At 43.4% G+C, this 18,559-nt stretch overlaps 1 protein-coding gene and 1 long non-coding RNA gene across 3 annotated transcripts in view; one reads left to right on the top strand and one right to left on the bottom strand.

Annotated features, from left to right (window-relative positions):
• Positions 1 to 216: 216 nt before the first annotated feature.
• LOC119330824 (disease resistance protein Pik-2-like) lies at positions 217 to 10,304 on the bottom strand. 2 transcript variants are annotated; one of them, XM_037603952.1, is made up of 2 exons: positions 9,855 to 10,304; positions 217 to 2,458 (listed from the first exon to the last, which is right to left on the bottom strand). In XM_037603952.1, the coding sequence occupies exons 1-2, from the start codon at positions 10,232 to 10,234 to the stop codon at positions 418 to 420; spliced, it is 2,421 nt and encodes an 806-aa protein (XP_037459849.1). In that variant the 5' UTR covers positions 10,235 to 10,304; the 3' UTR covers positions 217 to 417. The 2 variants fall into 2 exon arrangements, with proteins under 2 accessions (XP_037459849.1, XP_037459850.1); XM_037603953.1 differs by lacking the exon at positions 9,855 to 10,304 and adding an exon at positions 3,036 to 3,170.
• A 7,559-nt stretch (positions 10,305 to 17,863) lies between these two features.
• The window catches only part of LOC119327586, a 2,878-nt gene continuing 2,182 nt past the window's right edge, over positions 17,864 to 18,559 (top strand). Inside the window, exons 1-2 of the long non-coding RNA XR_005158582.1 lie at positions 17,864 to 18,020; positions 18,114 to 18,249. This is a non-coding gene — a long non-coding RNA (uncharacterized LOC119327586). The remainder of the gene's footprint in view (positions 18,021 to 18,113; positions 18,250 to 18,559) is intronic.

Here is an 18,559-nt window from a genome sequence, read left to right as displayed (position 1 = left end):
TGGCCAATGAACAGGGATCAATAATTAAATATGTCAAAAGGTAGCTAGCCATGTAAATAAGCCTTGCTTGGAAGTCAAGTAAACCTCTTTATATAAAGAGAGAGATGTATCAATCTAATCAAGCAAGAATTAAGAAGGAAATCCCTTCCCTCTTGCCCGGCCGTGGGCAAAAAGGCCCCCGACTGGCCCTCTCGCACCCTCCTTCTAGCAGCGCCATAACTGATAGTTTGTTTTTGTTTTTCCTAGACCACAGTCCAAATGCTCCAAATTTATTTATTACAAACCACAATGCTTAAACTGCTGGAAGCTCCATCTTTTACAACACAAGAACCAACCACACAAGAACCAGTGGACAACACAAACAGTAAGGGTAACAAACAACAAACTTACAGCAAGCAAGCAAGCAGAGCGACGAGGTCAGTCGTACTTCACTCCAACTGTGAAATGATTGGGGTGCCTCCCGCTCTCCGCCTTTAGCAGCTCCAGAGTCTGGTCCAGCGCAGGGTTCCCTCTCTTACCTGCGAGCTGCACCTCTTTAAGGTTCGTCAAGTGCTCAATGCCCACAATGCTCTTCTCACTCCAGTTGTCGAAATTCAGTGAAAGTTTCTCGAGCTTTGTCATGGATCCTTCCTCGAATTTGTAGACTCTGGGCATTTCCTGATCACAGGTCCCTCTGAGATTCTTGAGCGCCGGAAAGTTGTGCGCAGCACGTGCAACCAACTCTCGGCCAGTGTAGCAGTTCCGCTGCATCCAGATGCTCTTCAGGTTGGGCAGCTTACACAGAACCCCAAACAGTTGGTCATCGATAAAGTGTGCCCATGACATGTGAAACTCAACAAGATATGTGAGCGATTCGACCCAGTTGGGCAATTTGTCAATGCCACCAGCGATCCTGAGGAATCGGAGGAGGCGTGGCGGCGAGGGGAGCTCAATGAGAAAGTTCAACGCATTGGCCTCATAACTCATGGTGCCCATGTCGAGCGACCGGAGAGAGTGCGTCCTGCTCAGGGACATGGCAAGCTCTTCAAGAACCTTGGGACCATTGGGCTTCTCACAATCAACGTAGATACTTAACCTTTGCAAATTTTCGAGTTCACCTACCTCTTGGGCAACCTCAACAGCATCATCTTCTAGCAACACCCAGCCCACCTCCCGCAGCGCCTTCATTTTCCAAAGACCCTGAGGTGGCTTCCACATGGTAGACCAAACATCCTTCTGGGAGAAGAACAAGCGCTCAAGTTTCTCTAGTTTTATCAGGGTTTCTGGAAGTCTAGCAAGGCCGGTGGCACGTACATCAAGTGTCTGCAAATGCTCCAGATCACAGACTTTTGTAGGCAGCACACTGATATCTGTACCTCTCAGGGACAAATACCTTAGAAGGTACATCCGACAGATGTGGCTCACATGCTTGTTTTCTACACCCTTGCAGTCTTCCAGGTCTAGTACTCTCAGCAGAGTGAACTCACCCAGACGATCAAGCAGCTTGTTCCCTTCGAGCTGAAACATACTCAGTGATCGGACATGCTGCACATTAATGTCTTTTAAGTCATTCTTCTTAACCATTTTCTTGGATGTAGATTCCTTGGTTTTCTTGGATGGAGAGTCCTTGTTGGATGGAGATTCCTTGGGCCTCTGCCCACCAGCATGGACGGAGAGGCGGCGTATTGTGTCATAGGACATCCCATCATACTGCCCACCTATCAGGCTGACAAAGTTGGCCTCCAAGGATTTGGACACCATGACCTCCAGCATCAAGTCATGCACCCGGCATGTCTCCACAGCTCCATAGACATGGCTGATTATTTCGCCAGCGGGATTAATCATGCCCCTGCTCACCAGCTCTTCATAATAGGCTTCTGCAACCTCCAACAGGGTCATCCCCCGCTTCTCCTCAACCAATCCTTCGGCGATCCATCTGTATACTAGCCGATCCTTGTTGATGAGAAAATCCTCCGGGAAAATACTAAGATACATCATGCAGCCCTTGAGGTGATAGGGCAGGTGGTCGTAGCTGAGTGTGAGTATCTGCCTCATCCCGTCAAGGGTGGGATTGGTATCCATATGATAACTAATTGATTTGCAAACTCTGTCCCACATATCCTTGTGCTCCGCTGATTTATAGCTGGCCAAGAGGCTGCCAATGCTGACAATGGCCAATGGCAGCCCACCACATTTCTTGAGAATTTTGTTCATTTCATCTTCCAGCTCTGTGGGACAAGTGGCATCCTTGGAGCCAAATGCTCTGCTGAGGAACAGCTTCTTGGAGTCTTCTGAATTGAGGGGCTCGATGTGATAGATGTTGTCTCCACAAATTTCACTAGCATCACTGCATGCTACGGCCACGGCCTCTATGCGAGTGGTCACCATGATTCTGCTGTCGAGGTTGTTGTCTGGCAGCACGGATCGGATAGCATCCCATGCTGCTATTGTCCATACATCATCAATCACAATGAGGTACCTGATTTCGACATAAGTATGCCAATGTTACAGAAGTTGCACAAGCAAAAAAGAAAGGAAACAACCTAAAAAAGTCTGGCATTTTAGAGAATACACAGTAGTTATACTTACTTTGAACTTTGTTGACTAGTATTTCCACAAGCAAATTTAGATTAACAAGGTGAAAATACTTGTGCAATACACTGTTTTGCAATTTCGTGATAAAGACAAGTTCTACATTGATACTAGTACGAATAAAGTGCAACTAAAACCACTCTTCCCAGCTCGGAAGTTTCATACATAGCATTTCAATCTAATTAAATCTTACAGTGGTAGTTGGGACCGAAATGGATCAAGCATGGCTGGCGTTGCAGAGCACACACACAGAGACAATGTTTTCCCCATCCCCAACCGCTTTAGATTCAATCGATTAATTTGGTCTGTCCAGATTATCAACTCTTGCAGAGCAGAGATTCACTACTCCACTCCCCCACCACCCGCTAGATAGCGCAGATCAAAACGGAACGAAGCAAATCCATCCCTAACTTGCGGTTCGAGTTCTAGCCACCAGATCAAAATCGATCCAGAAACATACGTACCTGGCAGAGGAACAGGGGGCTCGCGGCGGCAGCAATCAGGTTGGGTTGGGAGCTGTGCCGCCGCGCTGCTCCAGCCGCCGGCACTGGATGAAGAGGAAAGTGCTTTTGGTCGGGGAATAATCACAGAGAGGTATTAAGGGGAATCTTGATCCCAATCTCTGGTTTTCGTGTGTCTAAGAGCATCTCTAGCACACTATAGACATCTGCGGCCTGACTCATAAAAAAATTACCGTGGCCTAGAAAAAGTGCCTCGCCACCGCTATATGTGCGGTTTCACCTCCCGGATATGGGTCAAACCCTATCCGTCTCTGCCGCTGCTCCGTCGTGATTCCCCTTCTCCTCCGCCCCAATTTCTCGCCGCCGGTGAGCTTAAAAAAGGCCTAACTATCCATGGATGGCTACGAAAGCGGGGGATGACGAGGAGCGTCGCCGCCGCCGTACGAAAACGGGGGGCGCGGAGGTGGCTCAACCACGGGAGCCGGCCACTGCCTGCGTTCGAACACCGCAAGCTCATGGTCCGCCGCCACGCCTCCTCCGGCTCCTCTGCCACAGGGAGCTCGTCCGCGGGCGCCTCGAGCTCGTGGCTCACTGCGGTCAAGAGAGAGCTGGAGGAGCTCGGGTCGCTCGCCGTCAAGCTCGAGGCCGACGCGCTGCCGCGTCGAGGAGTAATCGGCCCCGAGGACTACCTCCTCTGGGGGCAGGAGGAGCACCTAGAGCGCGTCATCATGGAGTGCTCGACGAGGGAGGAGGAGGAGGCCGACGTGCTCCGCCGCCGCGAGCTTGACTACGAGCGGATCTTCCTCGAGCAGGGCGTCGCAGGCGCACGCATCCAAGGAGGCGGACCTGCGCGTTATGAAGGCCGAGCAGGCCAAGGTCTTCATCGACCTCGACTCCGACGAGGACTGAGCTCCTCCGGCTCCTCCGCCGCGTCATCGCCGTCGCGAGCTCGTGGATTTTGGTAGCATAGGCTCAGGTCCACCGCCGCCTGCAAATTCCCCCTAAGTAGTACAATGTAGTATAATGATGAACTATGTATGATCAATGTCGTTGTAAGTTTCTCCCGCGAATGCTTTTTTTAAAATTTTACAGTTTCATATACGGGGTCTAATCTGCAGCGCACGAATTCGCCCGCAAATTGGATCTGCAGCGAACTGTAAACAAGTTTTGCGGTCGGCATTATACGGGCTCTGTTAGAGATGTTCTAAAAGCATCTATACTGGATCCCGTAAAACCGGTCATCTGACAAAATAATTGTTGATTAACGGGACGAGAACATTTTTTTCATCCCAAATAGATTTCACAATTCATCCCGTAAAAGAAAATGCAGGAACTTGCATATTCTGGTGAAGTAAATCTTCAGTGAAGTATTTTTACTCCATTAAATTTTGATGGACCTTAGCCAATATGACGGAGTAAACTTACGCTTAGCTCATACGCTTTGTTGAACACTTCTATGCGTCTCCACGGCTAGTGATTAGCATTTTTTTTTTCAAACATACCTCTCTGTCCCATAATATAAGAACGGTTTTAACACTACACTAGTATCAAAAACGCTCTTATATTTTGGGACGGAGGGAATACTTTTTATGTCCATCATTTGTACTCCCATTCGTCTCAAAATAAATGACTCAACTTTGTACTAACTTTGTATTAAAGTTAGTACAAAGTTAAGTCACTTATTTTCAGATGGAGGGAGTATATTTTTTGTACATTAGGAACCTTTTTATGCATGTTAATATTTCCCAAATACATTATTAATATTTTTTAAACTTATATTTTTATGTCTACTTTTCTTGGAAGCACTGTACCTTTTCGCTATACATCATGACACGTTTAACATTTTCCAAATATGTGGTTAACATTTTTCAAAACTTGCACTTCTTTATGTCTACTTTTTCCATACATATTCTTTATTTTTGTATACATCAAGAACATTTTATATATACATTTAATTTTTTGAAATAATGGTTAACATGTTTTAAGATATGTATTTTGATCTGTAGTTTTTTTTCATACACATGATACATTTTTTGTATACATCAAGAACATGATTTTATACACGTTTATCATTTTTAAATACATTATTATCTTTTTTAATTCTCTACGTAAAGTGACTTTATAATATATATCACTTAGAATATTTTGAAATCTAAGTAAAAGTAAAAAAAATGAAAATAAAACGGAAGAAGAAAGAAGCGCTAAACCCTGTGACCTTGCTGGCCCGGCCCATTCTGGGAGGCTACTTATAGGCAAGGCTATTCTAGGTTCGCGAGAGGTATTTCTCGTTTTAAGCAAGAGAAATGTTTGGGTACGGCCGATCGCGTACCATGTTGGATTTGATTTAGATTGTGCGTCTCCCAGCACCCTGCACTAGACATATGTCCAGTGGACCACACACGTCATCCTATCTGTTACGATCTGAAGAATTCGCTTCGTTCCTTCCACACTTACCGCTCTTATTCTCTCCTCACACCCCAACTTCCCTCGTGATAGATCGATCTGGGCGCCGTTGGCACCGCACGCTGCTGCAAATTCCCCTCTCTCACCTCCATTCCTTTATCCCTGCCTCCCAGGAGCAACCGAGCGCCGGTGTCGGAGCTGGGACCGGCGCCGCCTGGTGCTGGGACAAATGCTACGTGGTGCCGGGATGGCAGCTACAATACTCAAGACGATGGCGGGAAGTGATGTAACCAGTAGCCACCGGTGCTGGAGTCGGTGGCGATAAGTGTCAGAGAACTGCGGCGACCGACGTTCAGGGCGAAAAGTGTTGGAGATCCGGCGAGTTTTTTGCAGCAAGCAACCCCGATTTTTGCTACCATCATCTTCACTTTTTGCTGGAACCGGTCATTTTTTTGCTACCATGTTGTGTCTTTTGCTGGAACCAATGTACCAATCTGCTACCACCATCTTCAATTTTTGCTGGAACTATCGCAAAATTTGCTACCATCAATATTTCTTTGGTGTAACCAGTGTACCCATTAGTGCTCGAACCAATCAAAGAAATTGCTACATGTCTTTGTTTGGTGGAAACAGTCTACCACTTTTTGGCTATGACCGTTTTGAGTTTTGCTACTATCCGCGTTGTCAATTGTTACATTCATTTTTCATGACACGCCGACACCCGTGACGATGTATTTTTGCTGCAACCGTTGTAGTTTTTCGCTACTATGGTGTTTACAATTGATACATCTGGGGAAGGCCATGGAAATGTTGCTACAATGACGACCACATGCGGCACCGGCAAGCTTTATTTTTCTGGAACCGATCTTTTTTTGCTACAATCGGCTGATTTTTTTCTGCTACCGGCAACCTGAGGGAGAGTACAGTTTCTTCTACGATCTTGTCGGAGGAGGTGCTGCGACCTGCAACCGACGCACGCCGAAGCTGCGCCCGCCGCCACCAGAGTTGCGACCGTCATAACGGGGAGCTGCAACTACGGGGACACGCTATTGCATGCACGGAGCCGCCCGAGAAACACAGGAAATGAAGGTGGTGAGGGACGGTGACCGCGAGACACGAGCGCCTGCTGCAGGCCACGACAGCAGCGCTGCGTTTCCACGTGGAAGGGGGAACCGAGATCAAAAGAGGAGCGACGATGCACTTTTCTTTTCTCTTACGAGACCCAGATCAAACGGATCAAATTTGCTGAATCAAACGCTTAATCATCCTAACTGTTCGGCCGACGCGCCGGGGCCTATCAGCGCCCTTTAAGCAAGACGACAACTTTTGCTCTTGCTAAAGCATTAACTGTAATTGGGCCGGCCCACTATATATTGCATATATCAACAAAAGAGGAATAAAAAGGGGGCTGTCAGGGATCGATCCCTGCATCGATGGTTCAAACGTACAATGCGGTTTTCACAGATTTTTAATTTTCTTTCTTTTTTTTCTTTTGGCTTTTCATTATTCTCTGATTTCTTTCTTTCATTTTGTTTCTTTTTTACTTTCCTTTATTCTCATTCTTTTTTGCATTTTGTTTTTTATTTTCATTCTAGATTCTAATATACATGATCAAGATTTTTTCAAATACTTGTTCAACATTTTTATGTACATGATCAATATTTTTTCAAATACTTGTTCAACATTTTTAAAATACTTATTCAATATTTGCATGTACATGATCAACATTTTTTCAAATACTTGTTCAACACTTTTTAAATGCTAGTACAACATTTTTAAATACTTGTTCAACGTCTTTTATATACACAATCGACATTTTTTTCAAATACTTTTTCAACATTTTTTCAAACACTTGTTCAATATGTTTTTCAAATACATGTTCAACATTTTTTAAATACTCATTCAGCATTTTTTAATACTTGTCTAGCATTTTTAAATACTCGTTCAACAATTGTTAATACTTATTCTACATTTGTCAAATACTTGGTCAACATTTTTAAATACTCGCTCAACAATTGTTAATACTTATTCAACATTTGTCAAATACTTGTTCGACATTTTCCATACTTATTCACAAATTTCAAATACTTGTTCAACATTTTTAAATACTTGTTCAACATATTTAGTGCTTATTTAACTTTTTTTAATACATATTCAACATTTTAAAATACTTGTTTAACATTTGTCAAACACTCATTCAGTGTTTTCAAATACTTTTTAACATTTTTCAAATACTCATTCAATATTTTCAAATACTTGTTCAACATTTTTTAAATACTTGTTCAACATTTTTCAAATACTAATTCAACTTTTTCCAAATACTTGTTCAACATTTTAAAAATATTTTTATAGAGTGTTTTTCAATATATATTAGAATCTTTTAAAGTGTAGAAAAAGATAAAGCAACAAACATAAACATAAAACATAAAAACCTAGAAAGCAGGGTATGGTTTTTCGGGCACGTGGGCCGGCCCACCTCCCCTTCAGTGAGTCTGGAAGTTAGACTTGCTCAAGGTGACAAATAGGGGGCCGCTAGGTCTCGCTAGAAGCCAGACATAGTGTGCTCTGCACACCTCGTATTTCACTTTCTTTAGTGGCTCGGCCCATGTAATATCTCCTTACATGAAGCTCCAAACCAGTTTTCTGAAGCTTCTAGAAGCTTTAATCTGTTTTTATGAAGCTATCAACCGGTTTTTCTTTTCTTTGTTTTTACCGGTTTTTTGTTTGGTTTACTTTCTTTTCTTATTCGTTTTCCATTTTTAATTTCATGATTTTTTCCAAATATACTAACTTTTTGAAAATTTATGAACTTTTCTCAAATTTGTGAACTTTTTCCCAAATTCATGAACCTTTTTTGAAATTCATGGAAATTTGAACCTTTTTTTTTCAAATAGTGATTTTTTTAATTCGTGATTGTTTCTTAATATGTGAACATTCTTTGAATTCATGATTTTGTTAAATTTATGAACATTATTTTAAATTTATGAACAATTTTCAAATTCTTGATTTGTTTCTAGAAAACCAGGGTTGATTGTTTTTCCAGAACTAGTAGCTCTGGTGTTCTTTCTGGCTTGTGAGCCAACGAGCAGGCAAGTGACAAGCTACTGCCCTAATGGATCTGGCCTAGTGTGCGCTGCAGGTATTATAGCGACTACTTGGCGCTTGAAACGCCGAGCTCTCCAAAGATATGGCACATGGGAAGAAAGGGAGAACACATTGATTGGGTGGGATCTACTACCTTTGTCCTTGTTTATTAGTCCCCAACATAGTTTGGGTCAAAATTTGATCACATTTTCCGTTCATTTTGTTCCTAATTGTCTTCCTCATTCATATAGACAAAACTATCACCTAAGTAGGCCATAATCCCTTGTTATACTTTTTTTTTGAGAAACCCTTATTATACATTCTCTAACAAAGTCGGAACGGAGTGAGTACTTCAACATAGGCTTCAACTCATGTATTTGTCACATGTAAAGGGAAATGAAAACCCAGGCATTTCTTGGACCTAGATTCATCCTGGCTCTATGTATACATTTTTAGAAAATCTCGATAGCAATTAAAGTTGGGTCAAACACGACATAGGATTGATGAGTTGATGATTCAAATTATATGTTATCATAAATTATTACACTCCTAAAATCTTATATTATCATGAAAGATTAATTGACACCGCACTCCTAAAATTATATATTATCATAAATTATCACATACTTTCTCTGTTTTATTATCATAAATTATTACGTAAAATTTTGTTTTATCATAAATTATTGGTTTTTTTTCTAAAAGTGAAGATTTGCCAACTTTATATTAGCCAAGTTTATAAAAAAATATGTGCATCTACAGTGCCAAATAAATATCCCTATATATATTATGAGACACACTTTCTTATTGTTGTTATTTAAACTTGGTCAAACACTACATTGTTTGACTTCTGCAAAAATCTATACACACTACATGTTCATAGAGGGAGTACAACACGGAGAACTGGGCACACTGGTTTTCTTATTAAAAGTTAAAACTTTAAAATCAAGCATAGTAAATTATGACCAAGTGTTTAGAGAAATTATCCAGACCTACAATACCAAATACATATGAAAAGAAATGAATTTAATGTTATGGATTTGGTAGTCTAGAAATTGATTAATTTTTCTACAAATTTGGCCAAATTTTCAATTATTGACTTCAAAAAAATCTAATACACCACTATAGTTCAAATGGAGGAAGTACTGGCAGCTTTAAATATGCATTGGCGATCAGAGTTAATTTCTGTACTACCTCTCAGATCCACATATTAATTGACGCACACTTAAAACTCGGTAAACATCAAATGTAAGACATTTTAGATCACTGAAGGATATTTCTTTACCGAGGGAGTAGAAAGTACTAGAGTAATGTTGACATGCATGTGTATGTGTGTACCTCTTGTCCTTGAGAAGCTCCTTGAGCGTTTTTGCGAGCGTGTCCAAATCCATGTGGTCGATGTCACCCGCGGAGTCTTCTTCCTTGATGCCTTTCTCATTTCCCGCCTTGGGCTTGACGATCTGCTGCAGCACGCGCTTGAGGAGGCCCCCGACGTCGTTCCTGCCGTCGAACGCCTGGGACACGGACACCTGCGCCTGGCGTTGGAACTGTGTGTCCAGCCGCCGGCACACCTCCATGGCCAGCGTGGTCTTCCCGAGCCCGGCGAACCCGACGATGGAGAACACCCTGAGCTTCCGCTCGCCGCCTTCTTGGAGGTCGTCGTTGCTGTCCACGGCGCCCTTCACCCTCTCGGCCAGGGTGCTAGCCTGGTCCGTCATGCCGACGAACTGGTCGGGGTGGTTGGCGGCGCGCAGCGCACGCGCGGAGGCAGCCGACCCCGTGGAGACGGGGGCCAGGTGCGGGGAGCGGCGCAGCGCCTCGCGGCTGACGCCGTACCGCGCGTGGCGCTCGCTGATGATGACGGCGCGGGCGCGGAGGGCCTGGACGTCGCTGCCGAGGCGGCGGCGGAGGGAGAGCGTGGTGAGCACGCGCCTTAGGCGGGCGAGGAAGGCGTCGCTGAGGAGGCAGCGGATGCGGAAGACGTAGAGGTCGACGCAGTCCTCGGCGTCGTAGGCCAGCTCGCGGACCTGCTTCATCCACTCCCGGACGAAATGGTCCACGGCGCTGTCGTCCGCCTCGGACTGCATGCGGAGGATGGCGTTCATGGTGGCCAGCTCGTCCCTCAGCTGGGCAACCTCGCTGCCGACGCCGCGGAGCTTCTGGAACTCCGACCCCACTAGCTGCCCAAGGTTGCCCACAAGGGCCTGCGCCACACCCTCCATTCTTTCCCCCTCTCTCCCTCTTTCTCTGGCTAGTTTCTCTGGAAGGGTGGCATGGCAATGGCCTTTTGTTGTTGGATGTCGGGACGGGACTAGTAGCTGTGGATAGCTACCTAGCTTGATGGAAAAGTGATAGATACTCCCTCCGTGAAGAGAACAATAAATAAGATTATCTAAAATACTACTCACTCTATTCACTTTTATAAGACCTCGAAGACATTCCAAACAATATACAAAATAGTTCATTTTAAGTTGTCTAAAATGACTTATAAAAGTGAACGGAGGGAGTAACATATATAATACTATACACAACGGAGTATCATATGCATAATACTAGTGCAATATACTCTCCACGATACTAGTGCAATATACTCTCCACCACGAGCAGCCTTAGGTGATTAAAATACTTCCACTGACCAAGATGATTAACTAATGGTGCAATTTTATTGGGAGTAGCATATGCATCCGGTCCACAGTAACCTCGATGATCGATGTGCGGCATATTCATATATAATATGACGTTCTTTGTACTCCGACTGCTAGTTTCATATATGTGTTGTCAATTTTGAAGGGTAAGACGACCCCTTAGGCTTAGCAAATCATCGTTTATCATGTATTACCTTCATCTAAATATATAAGGTCAAATACGTATTTATTGAGCTTCTGAGTAGTTTTTTTAACGAAACGTTCTCTGGTGCGTCCAATCCTGCACGTGAATCTCAAAGCAGTGATACATGTGGCAATCCCCGTGGGTGCACCATTCGCTCCCATGCACCCTCCTGAGCGAAATACATAAATGTTCGCTCCTATACATCCTCTAAGCGAACATCCCATGTTTAGCATGGCACTCTATTTGATGTAGCGTGACAATTACTTAACTATGTATGGCAACTTCTCTACGTAACATCATGGAAATTGCTTAAGTATGTATGAAAACTTCTTTGCATATATAGCATGGCAATTCGCCCTAGCATGGCCATTTCTAAACATGTGGGCAACTTCCTCTTTTCTTAGGCTGGCAATTCTCACTGCCACAACATGGCCAATTCTTGAAATGCATGTCAATTTTCTTTGTTGTAGTATAACAATTCTTGAAATGCACGTTCTCTCCCTATTTGAGTAAGTTAATATATGAGATGTGTGATACAAAATTCATACCATTGTGAACTATTTTCATTTATGAATTCAATGTTATACTTTTTGTGATATAAGACTCGCATATTATTGATCTTATTCATGATCAAAGTAAGTCAAAAAATTCACATTAGCTAGGTCCTATATATCTAGATTGAGGGAGTACGAAGAGTACAAATATGAAGAGAAAAATATTGAAAATTCTAGCAAGGAAAGCTTTCGCTCAATGTTCTAATGGACCCTTCCCCTTTTCAATCAAGGTCTTTGCGCCCCTTAGGTCATCACCACCCCGCCTCCTGATGTGCACCGCAAAGAGGAGGAGAAGACCTTCGGAATTGTGCCTCTTGCAATGCTGTAGGAGAGAAACAGAGAGAGAGGATACAGTTTTGGGAAGTGCACTCGCACGATGCTCGCAAAACTCCTCTGACGGTACTGCACAATTGGACTATTTCCCTGGCATGTCTTCTTTGTCGGATGTTGTTGCCGCCGAGGCCGATGTGCTGCGAAGACATCTTCATCCGCCGAACCATATATGTCCACATCGGTCCATTTAGGAATTGTCTCAGGGTTTTAGTGCTGGCGATCGATATCGCTATGTTTAATTTACCTAGCAAATCGCATGTCTAGTATGATCAATACTATTTTTTGTATGATTTTCTTGTCTAGCATGTTCATCATGTTTTATCTGCTACTTTCCCAGATTAATCTCGATGAAAAATTGCTTATATTCACACCATTAATAAAGGTAATAAAAGCTAGCCATCAAATTTTGTAATCATTCCCAATCTATCGGATGGATTATGTCATGTCATGTTTAATCGACTAGAAACAACACAATCAATCTACCGAATAGTCCCTAAAAATCACACGTACATGGCTAGGAACCCCCCCCCCCCCTCGAAAAGGAGGTTAAAACCCCATGACCTGCATCAGTCGATGTGCGGAATAAACTTTATGAAATCAACATAGCAACCATCTTATTTTTTTAAGTGAAAAAGGCCAAGCCAACAATTCGATTATAAGGTTACATGACGCATTCAAATATCCTATACTAGACCGCGTTATGTGTTTTGCCAGATTTTCCTTCATAAAATCAGACCACTGTCTAAGTACTACATGAAAATCTTTATTCTTAACGGCATTTTGATCTTCCAAATGTATTTCTTGCGGAGAACAACCATGAAACCGAGTCCCTCTCATGCAATTCCTCTTCTATTGCCTTTTATCATACAAATAAGGGCTAAATCTCCCGTAGAGTCAATCGACAAACAATAGATAAAAGAATACGTTACTAATTTTGAATATGTACTGCTATGCTATACGGTGCAACATGATATGTGGCTAGACTGAACACTCCTTTTCCACAAAGAAAATTAGTGAGGACGTGGCATTTAAGGAAGATACCTAGCGGGTTTTCAGAAAGTTGTCTATTTACTAGTCCTCTCTTCAACGGTGTGTGTGTGTGTGTGGAGGGGTCTTGTGGGTAGCCAGATCGACCGGTTGCCTATCTTTGTGGGAATGTGGTAACGATCTTTGTTCGTGTTTGTGTTAATTAGCTGGGCAACTCTCTGCTAACCTTTTTAATGAATCAGCCGTTGAGGGACCGCGCTTAAGAAACAAAAAGAGGTAGTAGAATCTGTTGGATTCTTTTAGGGTATTTGGGACAAAAGGGTGTATTTTTAATAGTGTGTAGTGTGCTATCACTTTTCAAAAGAAATTCATGGTAAAAGCAATATAGTTATTAAGGAAGTAATTACATAACTATGATATCGAAATTAAGATATCTCTATGGCTTTAAGAATGTGCATGCTCTTATACTTAGTACCTTGTCTTAAACAACAGATAACTAAGATGTCGCCCTTTCTTATATGGGTGATCCACTGTGCTAGTTTGTCCTAAATACCTAGTGGTTTCTAGATGACAACATCTCGTAGGCATAAAAATAGTACCGTGGTCTTCGTCATTCATTTGGCACATATAGCTCATCTCCCGATCGCCATCAATTGCCAGTAGGCTCTACTAGCATCTTTTGGTCAATATACATTAATTTGACTTAAATTTACAAAGAAACTTTGCTGGTCCGCTGTCTTGTTTAGGACTACATATTTAGCGAGGAAGGTGCGTCTTTTGTTCGTTTCCCTATTTTGTGCAGTCAATTGTAACTAATTGGTTCATGCATACACAAATAGGGCAACTTGTTTCGGTTCCTGTAAAATAAAGGGGAGATGTATCTACATCTAAGAAAGAGTAGTACAATACACTTGGCATTTTTTATATCTTACTCTCAATTTTGAATTACTGTTTCATGAGACTTGGATACATATCAAGCAATGATGAAAGAGAAAGACGTCATAGGGTGACCAAATATATAGTTCTTATTTATGTGTACTCCCTCTCCTTTCCAAAATGTAGTGCTATGCAACGCAAATTTTCTATTCCCTGTAAAAAAAAACTTTATTGACTTGGAAGCAATAGCAGTGGTGGAGATTTGCGAGCACGGGGCCATGGCCCGATCGTCGCTGGCCTTTCTGGCAATAATGGGATTGGCAGAAAGATTGGCTGCATTCAAGTGCTACAACCTGTGACAAGATATAGCATGAGATAACTTATTCTGCCATTTTTCTTGTACCTGCCTGTAAATGGAACCAGCTAAGTGTAGGCTATATTGATCTATACAAATGGTTTCTCTGGTGGTTATATCCATACCCATCATGCCGCGCTGCTGTTATAGTATATACAACAGTGCTGCTATTCTAGCGTACACAACGGATGGCCGGACTGGCAAGGATGATGCGGATCTGTTTCCTGAAGATGGGTCAGCGGTTCGAAGATGATGATGACTTTTAAAACGTGCGCATGTGGTGTATGCTTTAGATTTGCTGCACTGGCTATAGGTTCCGATACGCTTTGCTGATGGATTGACGACGACACCGGTTTTAGATATCGGAGTGAGAGCACTCCACATTATTAAGTTTGTAGGTGTGAATGCTGGATTCGGGTGGCTTGATGTATGTTGTTGTTAGACCTTTGTTGAATAACTAATAAAGATGAATGTATGCATCGATTGATGCAAAGGTTGGGGTTTTAACCTCCTTTTCCAAAAAATGCTCGATGAACTTAGACATGAGCACATCTAGCTAAGCATTACTTCTGCTACCCAGCAAAACTTCTAAGCATTTTACTTTAACAAGTATCGAATGGATCACTAGATGGCATCTCAACAAGCAAATTGTAACACATATAACATGTCCCATGGGCGTTAAATTAATTAATACACATTAATTTTATCATTTGGTAGCTCTACTAATTGCCATTGCCAGCAAGCTATACTCCCATCCGATATACATGCCCCCCTTGTGTTTTGACAGTAAATTTGACAACCACTTTAACTAACAAAATATACGAGTTAGATACCCAAAAATCATACTATTAGAATTGCATTCAAAGATATTCCTAACGGTAACACTTTTAAAAGAAACATAACGCATACCATTAGATTATTACAATTCTCTTACATGTCTGAAGGAAGACTCGATCAAGGTAGCCACCAGCAGGCCATCTTAATTTGTAAGGACTAAGTGTTCTCTACTCAAGTCTTTATGTTTTAAAAAGTCAACTATAACCATTAATTGGTCCTTGGTAGTTAACCATCATAAATAAATATAGTACGTGCATCTCTCAAACCAAAGCCCTAATAAAGTCAGCACTCAACTTTTTTTAGAAAAGGAGGATGTACCCCGGCCTCTGCATTTGGACGATGCATCCATTCATTTTATTAATTATTCGCAAAGACCATACAAGTTGATACATCAATAAGCCTGAAGCCATCATCTTGGTAACGCTGTTGTTACTCCTATCCCTTTGATGAAGGTGTGCCGAATGTCTAGGCCTAATACCAAACAGACATCGCACCAAAGTCTAACATCTAAAGCTGGATGCCCCATCCAGGCCACTATCTAAATTGGGTCACACATCGGTATGGCACACTCCCAGTGAGCACCGCACGCTGTGAGGGTTCACTACACCACGCACTAGATTTCCCTACCGATGTGTGTTGGGAAAAGTCAATTTTGCCAACAGATTGTTGGTCGAGAAAACTTCTATCTAACTGTTAGTCGGTAATACTGATGTATTGTGTCCAACCGTTGATTGGCAATACTTGAATGTTTCACGTTGGACTATCGGTTGGGAAAGCTTACATCTCCATCAGACTGTTTTTTTTTGAGGGATGAAAGACTTTATTCATTCATCGAAAACCACAGTTTGTGGGATACAAAGAGGATTATGGGGATTAATAAGCCACAGGTGGCGCCCCTTAGCTAAGGAAAGCGAAAATTTAGCTAAACTATGAGCATCTCCGTTCGAACGGCGCCCTTCAAAAACTAACTGACAATTAAAACTCGAGATTTTAGACTTGATTTCCGAGATCACCATGCCATAAGGACCCATACTGTTGCTGGATATATCTTTGACCACTTGTCTTGCGTCAGACGCCACTATCAGATTATGAACTAATAAATCCTCAGCTAGTGCTAAAGCTTCTCTGAATGCCAAACATTCAAGAATCGCCGCATCCTGCATTCCTTCAACCACCAGTGCTGAGCTCCCCAAATAGTTTCCCCGGTCATCACGGCATACAGCCACTGCCGCACCTCTCCCATGGCGTTTAGATACCCCCGCATCGACGTGGATTTTGACGAAACCTGCCGGCGGAGCCTTTGGCCTTACATTGCCCCTTACCGCTTTTCTGGTTGTCGCATATACTGGCGTTGCATGGTTGTTTTCCTTGACTATTTCCAGATCAACCAGGTAGCGGTTGATGAATGCGTGTGTCGCATGAGGACTCTGGAAGATGCCTTCGTGAATTACCTTTTTTCTTGCTGTCCACGTTGCCCAAAGTGTTACTGCCAGTTTTACAAAGACTTCATGCGGTAATGATCGTATTAATGAAAACAGCCACTGTTTGGCGCTCAACTCGCCTGATTCCCTCAGTTGATCCGCTAGTTCCGCATCCGCGAGTGCCCATATGCACCTAGACATAGAGCAGTCAAGAAGCGAGTGCCTCCAAGAATCTTGTGCACCGCACAAACCACATGAGCTTGAAGTTGCCATGTTTCGGTGTTCTCTGACATCTTCCGTGGGTAATGAGTGCCTGGCGAGTCTCCAGAGGAACATCCTTATTTTTGTAGGAACGCTGACATGCCATATTGATTTCCAAGAGCTCTTTTCTTGCCGTATATTCAAAGTCCTTGCTGTTCCTTCTAACCAAGCTTCTCTTCTTTGCTTTGTTGCTACCAGCATATTATACGCAGAGCGTACAGAGAAGACGCCATTCTTCTCAAAGTTCCAGCACCAGCAATCTGAGAGATTCATAGTGCATAAAGGGATGCTAAGAACATGAGGAATATCTATAGGCAGGAGGACTTCTCTGATCCGCTGGATGTTCCAGCACGCCGCTGTGCTATCAATTAGTTCAGAAACATTTGCCGGGGGGTTTGCCAATCTACTTCCATAAGGTCTCATAAATTCCTCTCTTGGGATCCAATTATCGTTCCAGATATTAGTACTTGCACCATCAGACTGTTGGTCGGGGATTAATGCCGACCGACCGCTCATCGCCAATTGGGCTGGCCCGTCTTTGCGCGCGCGGGCCAAAAACTTAGCGCCAAGCCTCCTTCCTATTTTTTCATTCAGCCTTCGATAGGTGCCACGAGCCCACGACCAAATCCAAATCCCCCAAACCTAAATCCTCTCACGCAGTCCCTCCGCCGCCGCCCGCTAGCTAGCCGCCCGCACGCCGCCGACCGCCCACCGTCTCCACCACGCCGTCACCTGTCTCCTTCATCCTCTTGCACCCCCACTGCTTAGGCCCCGAACACTACTAACCCTGCGCTAGAGTTCGGGGAGAGGCCAAGGCGCGGTGGTGGACGCCGCCATCCCTCTCAGATCCGGGGCTGAGAGAGGGAGGGGGAGGGAGGGAGGGAGAGGTGGGTCACCTGCGAGAGAGATCGCTCGCGCCCTCGCTCGTCAGTCGTCACCCAGGGGCCGCCACCACCGCCACCATGCCATGGGCTTCCTCCGATCTGCGCTCGCCGGTTCGTTCGAAGAAGGATCTGGTCGTTGACTGCTGGTGATTCCCCTCCCACCGGTGGTGTGTGTTCTTTTCACTCTCCTCTCCCTCTCCACCCATTCCCAATCGGTGCTGCCGTTAGTTGATTTATTTGCTTTTCCCTTTTCCGTTCAGATCAACCATGACTTGGAATAGTACTTCTATCCAGCAAGCATCGTTTTGGATGTGAGCTCGAGCTCAAGCAACAAGCAGAGCATCAAAAACAGGGGCTCTATCTGCTAATGGGGTAGCCGGCAATGCAGTCTAAGAGGTACATCTCGTGTGATTTCTGGATATGAGAACTTTAGAAGAACAAGCTTGATGCTATTACTGAAAAAAAGAATCTATGCTACAGGTATTCCTTTCAGTAGTGTTGCAGGAAACCTAAATTAGCTACTATTTTTTATGAACTGGTTGTGATTGATTTGTGAACTTTAGAGCTTGTGAGTTGTAGTTTGTGTGCTATGTGTGCCTTGCCAGACTATCATATTATGCTATGTGTGCCTTGCCAGACTATCATATTATGCTATGTGTGCCTGAAGGTCAATACAAGGGTATTCATCATATGAAAATTCATTACT

This window comes from Triticum dicoccoides, chromosome 7A (assembly GCF_002162155.2).
Source record: "Triticum dicoccoides isolate Atlit2015 ecotype Zavitan chromosome 7A, WEW_v2.0, whole genome shotgun sequence".
Classification (NCBI taxonomy): domain Eukaryota; kingdom Viridiplantae; phylum Streptophyta; class Magnoliopsida; order Poales; family Poaceae; genus Triticum; species Triticum dicoccoides.
This window is presented reverse-complemented; position numbering and strand designations above follow the sequence as displayed.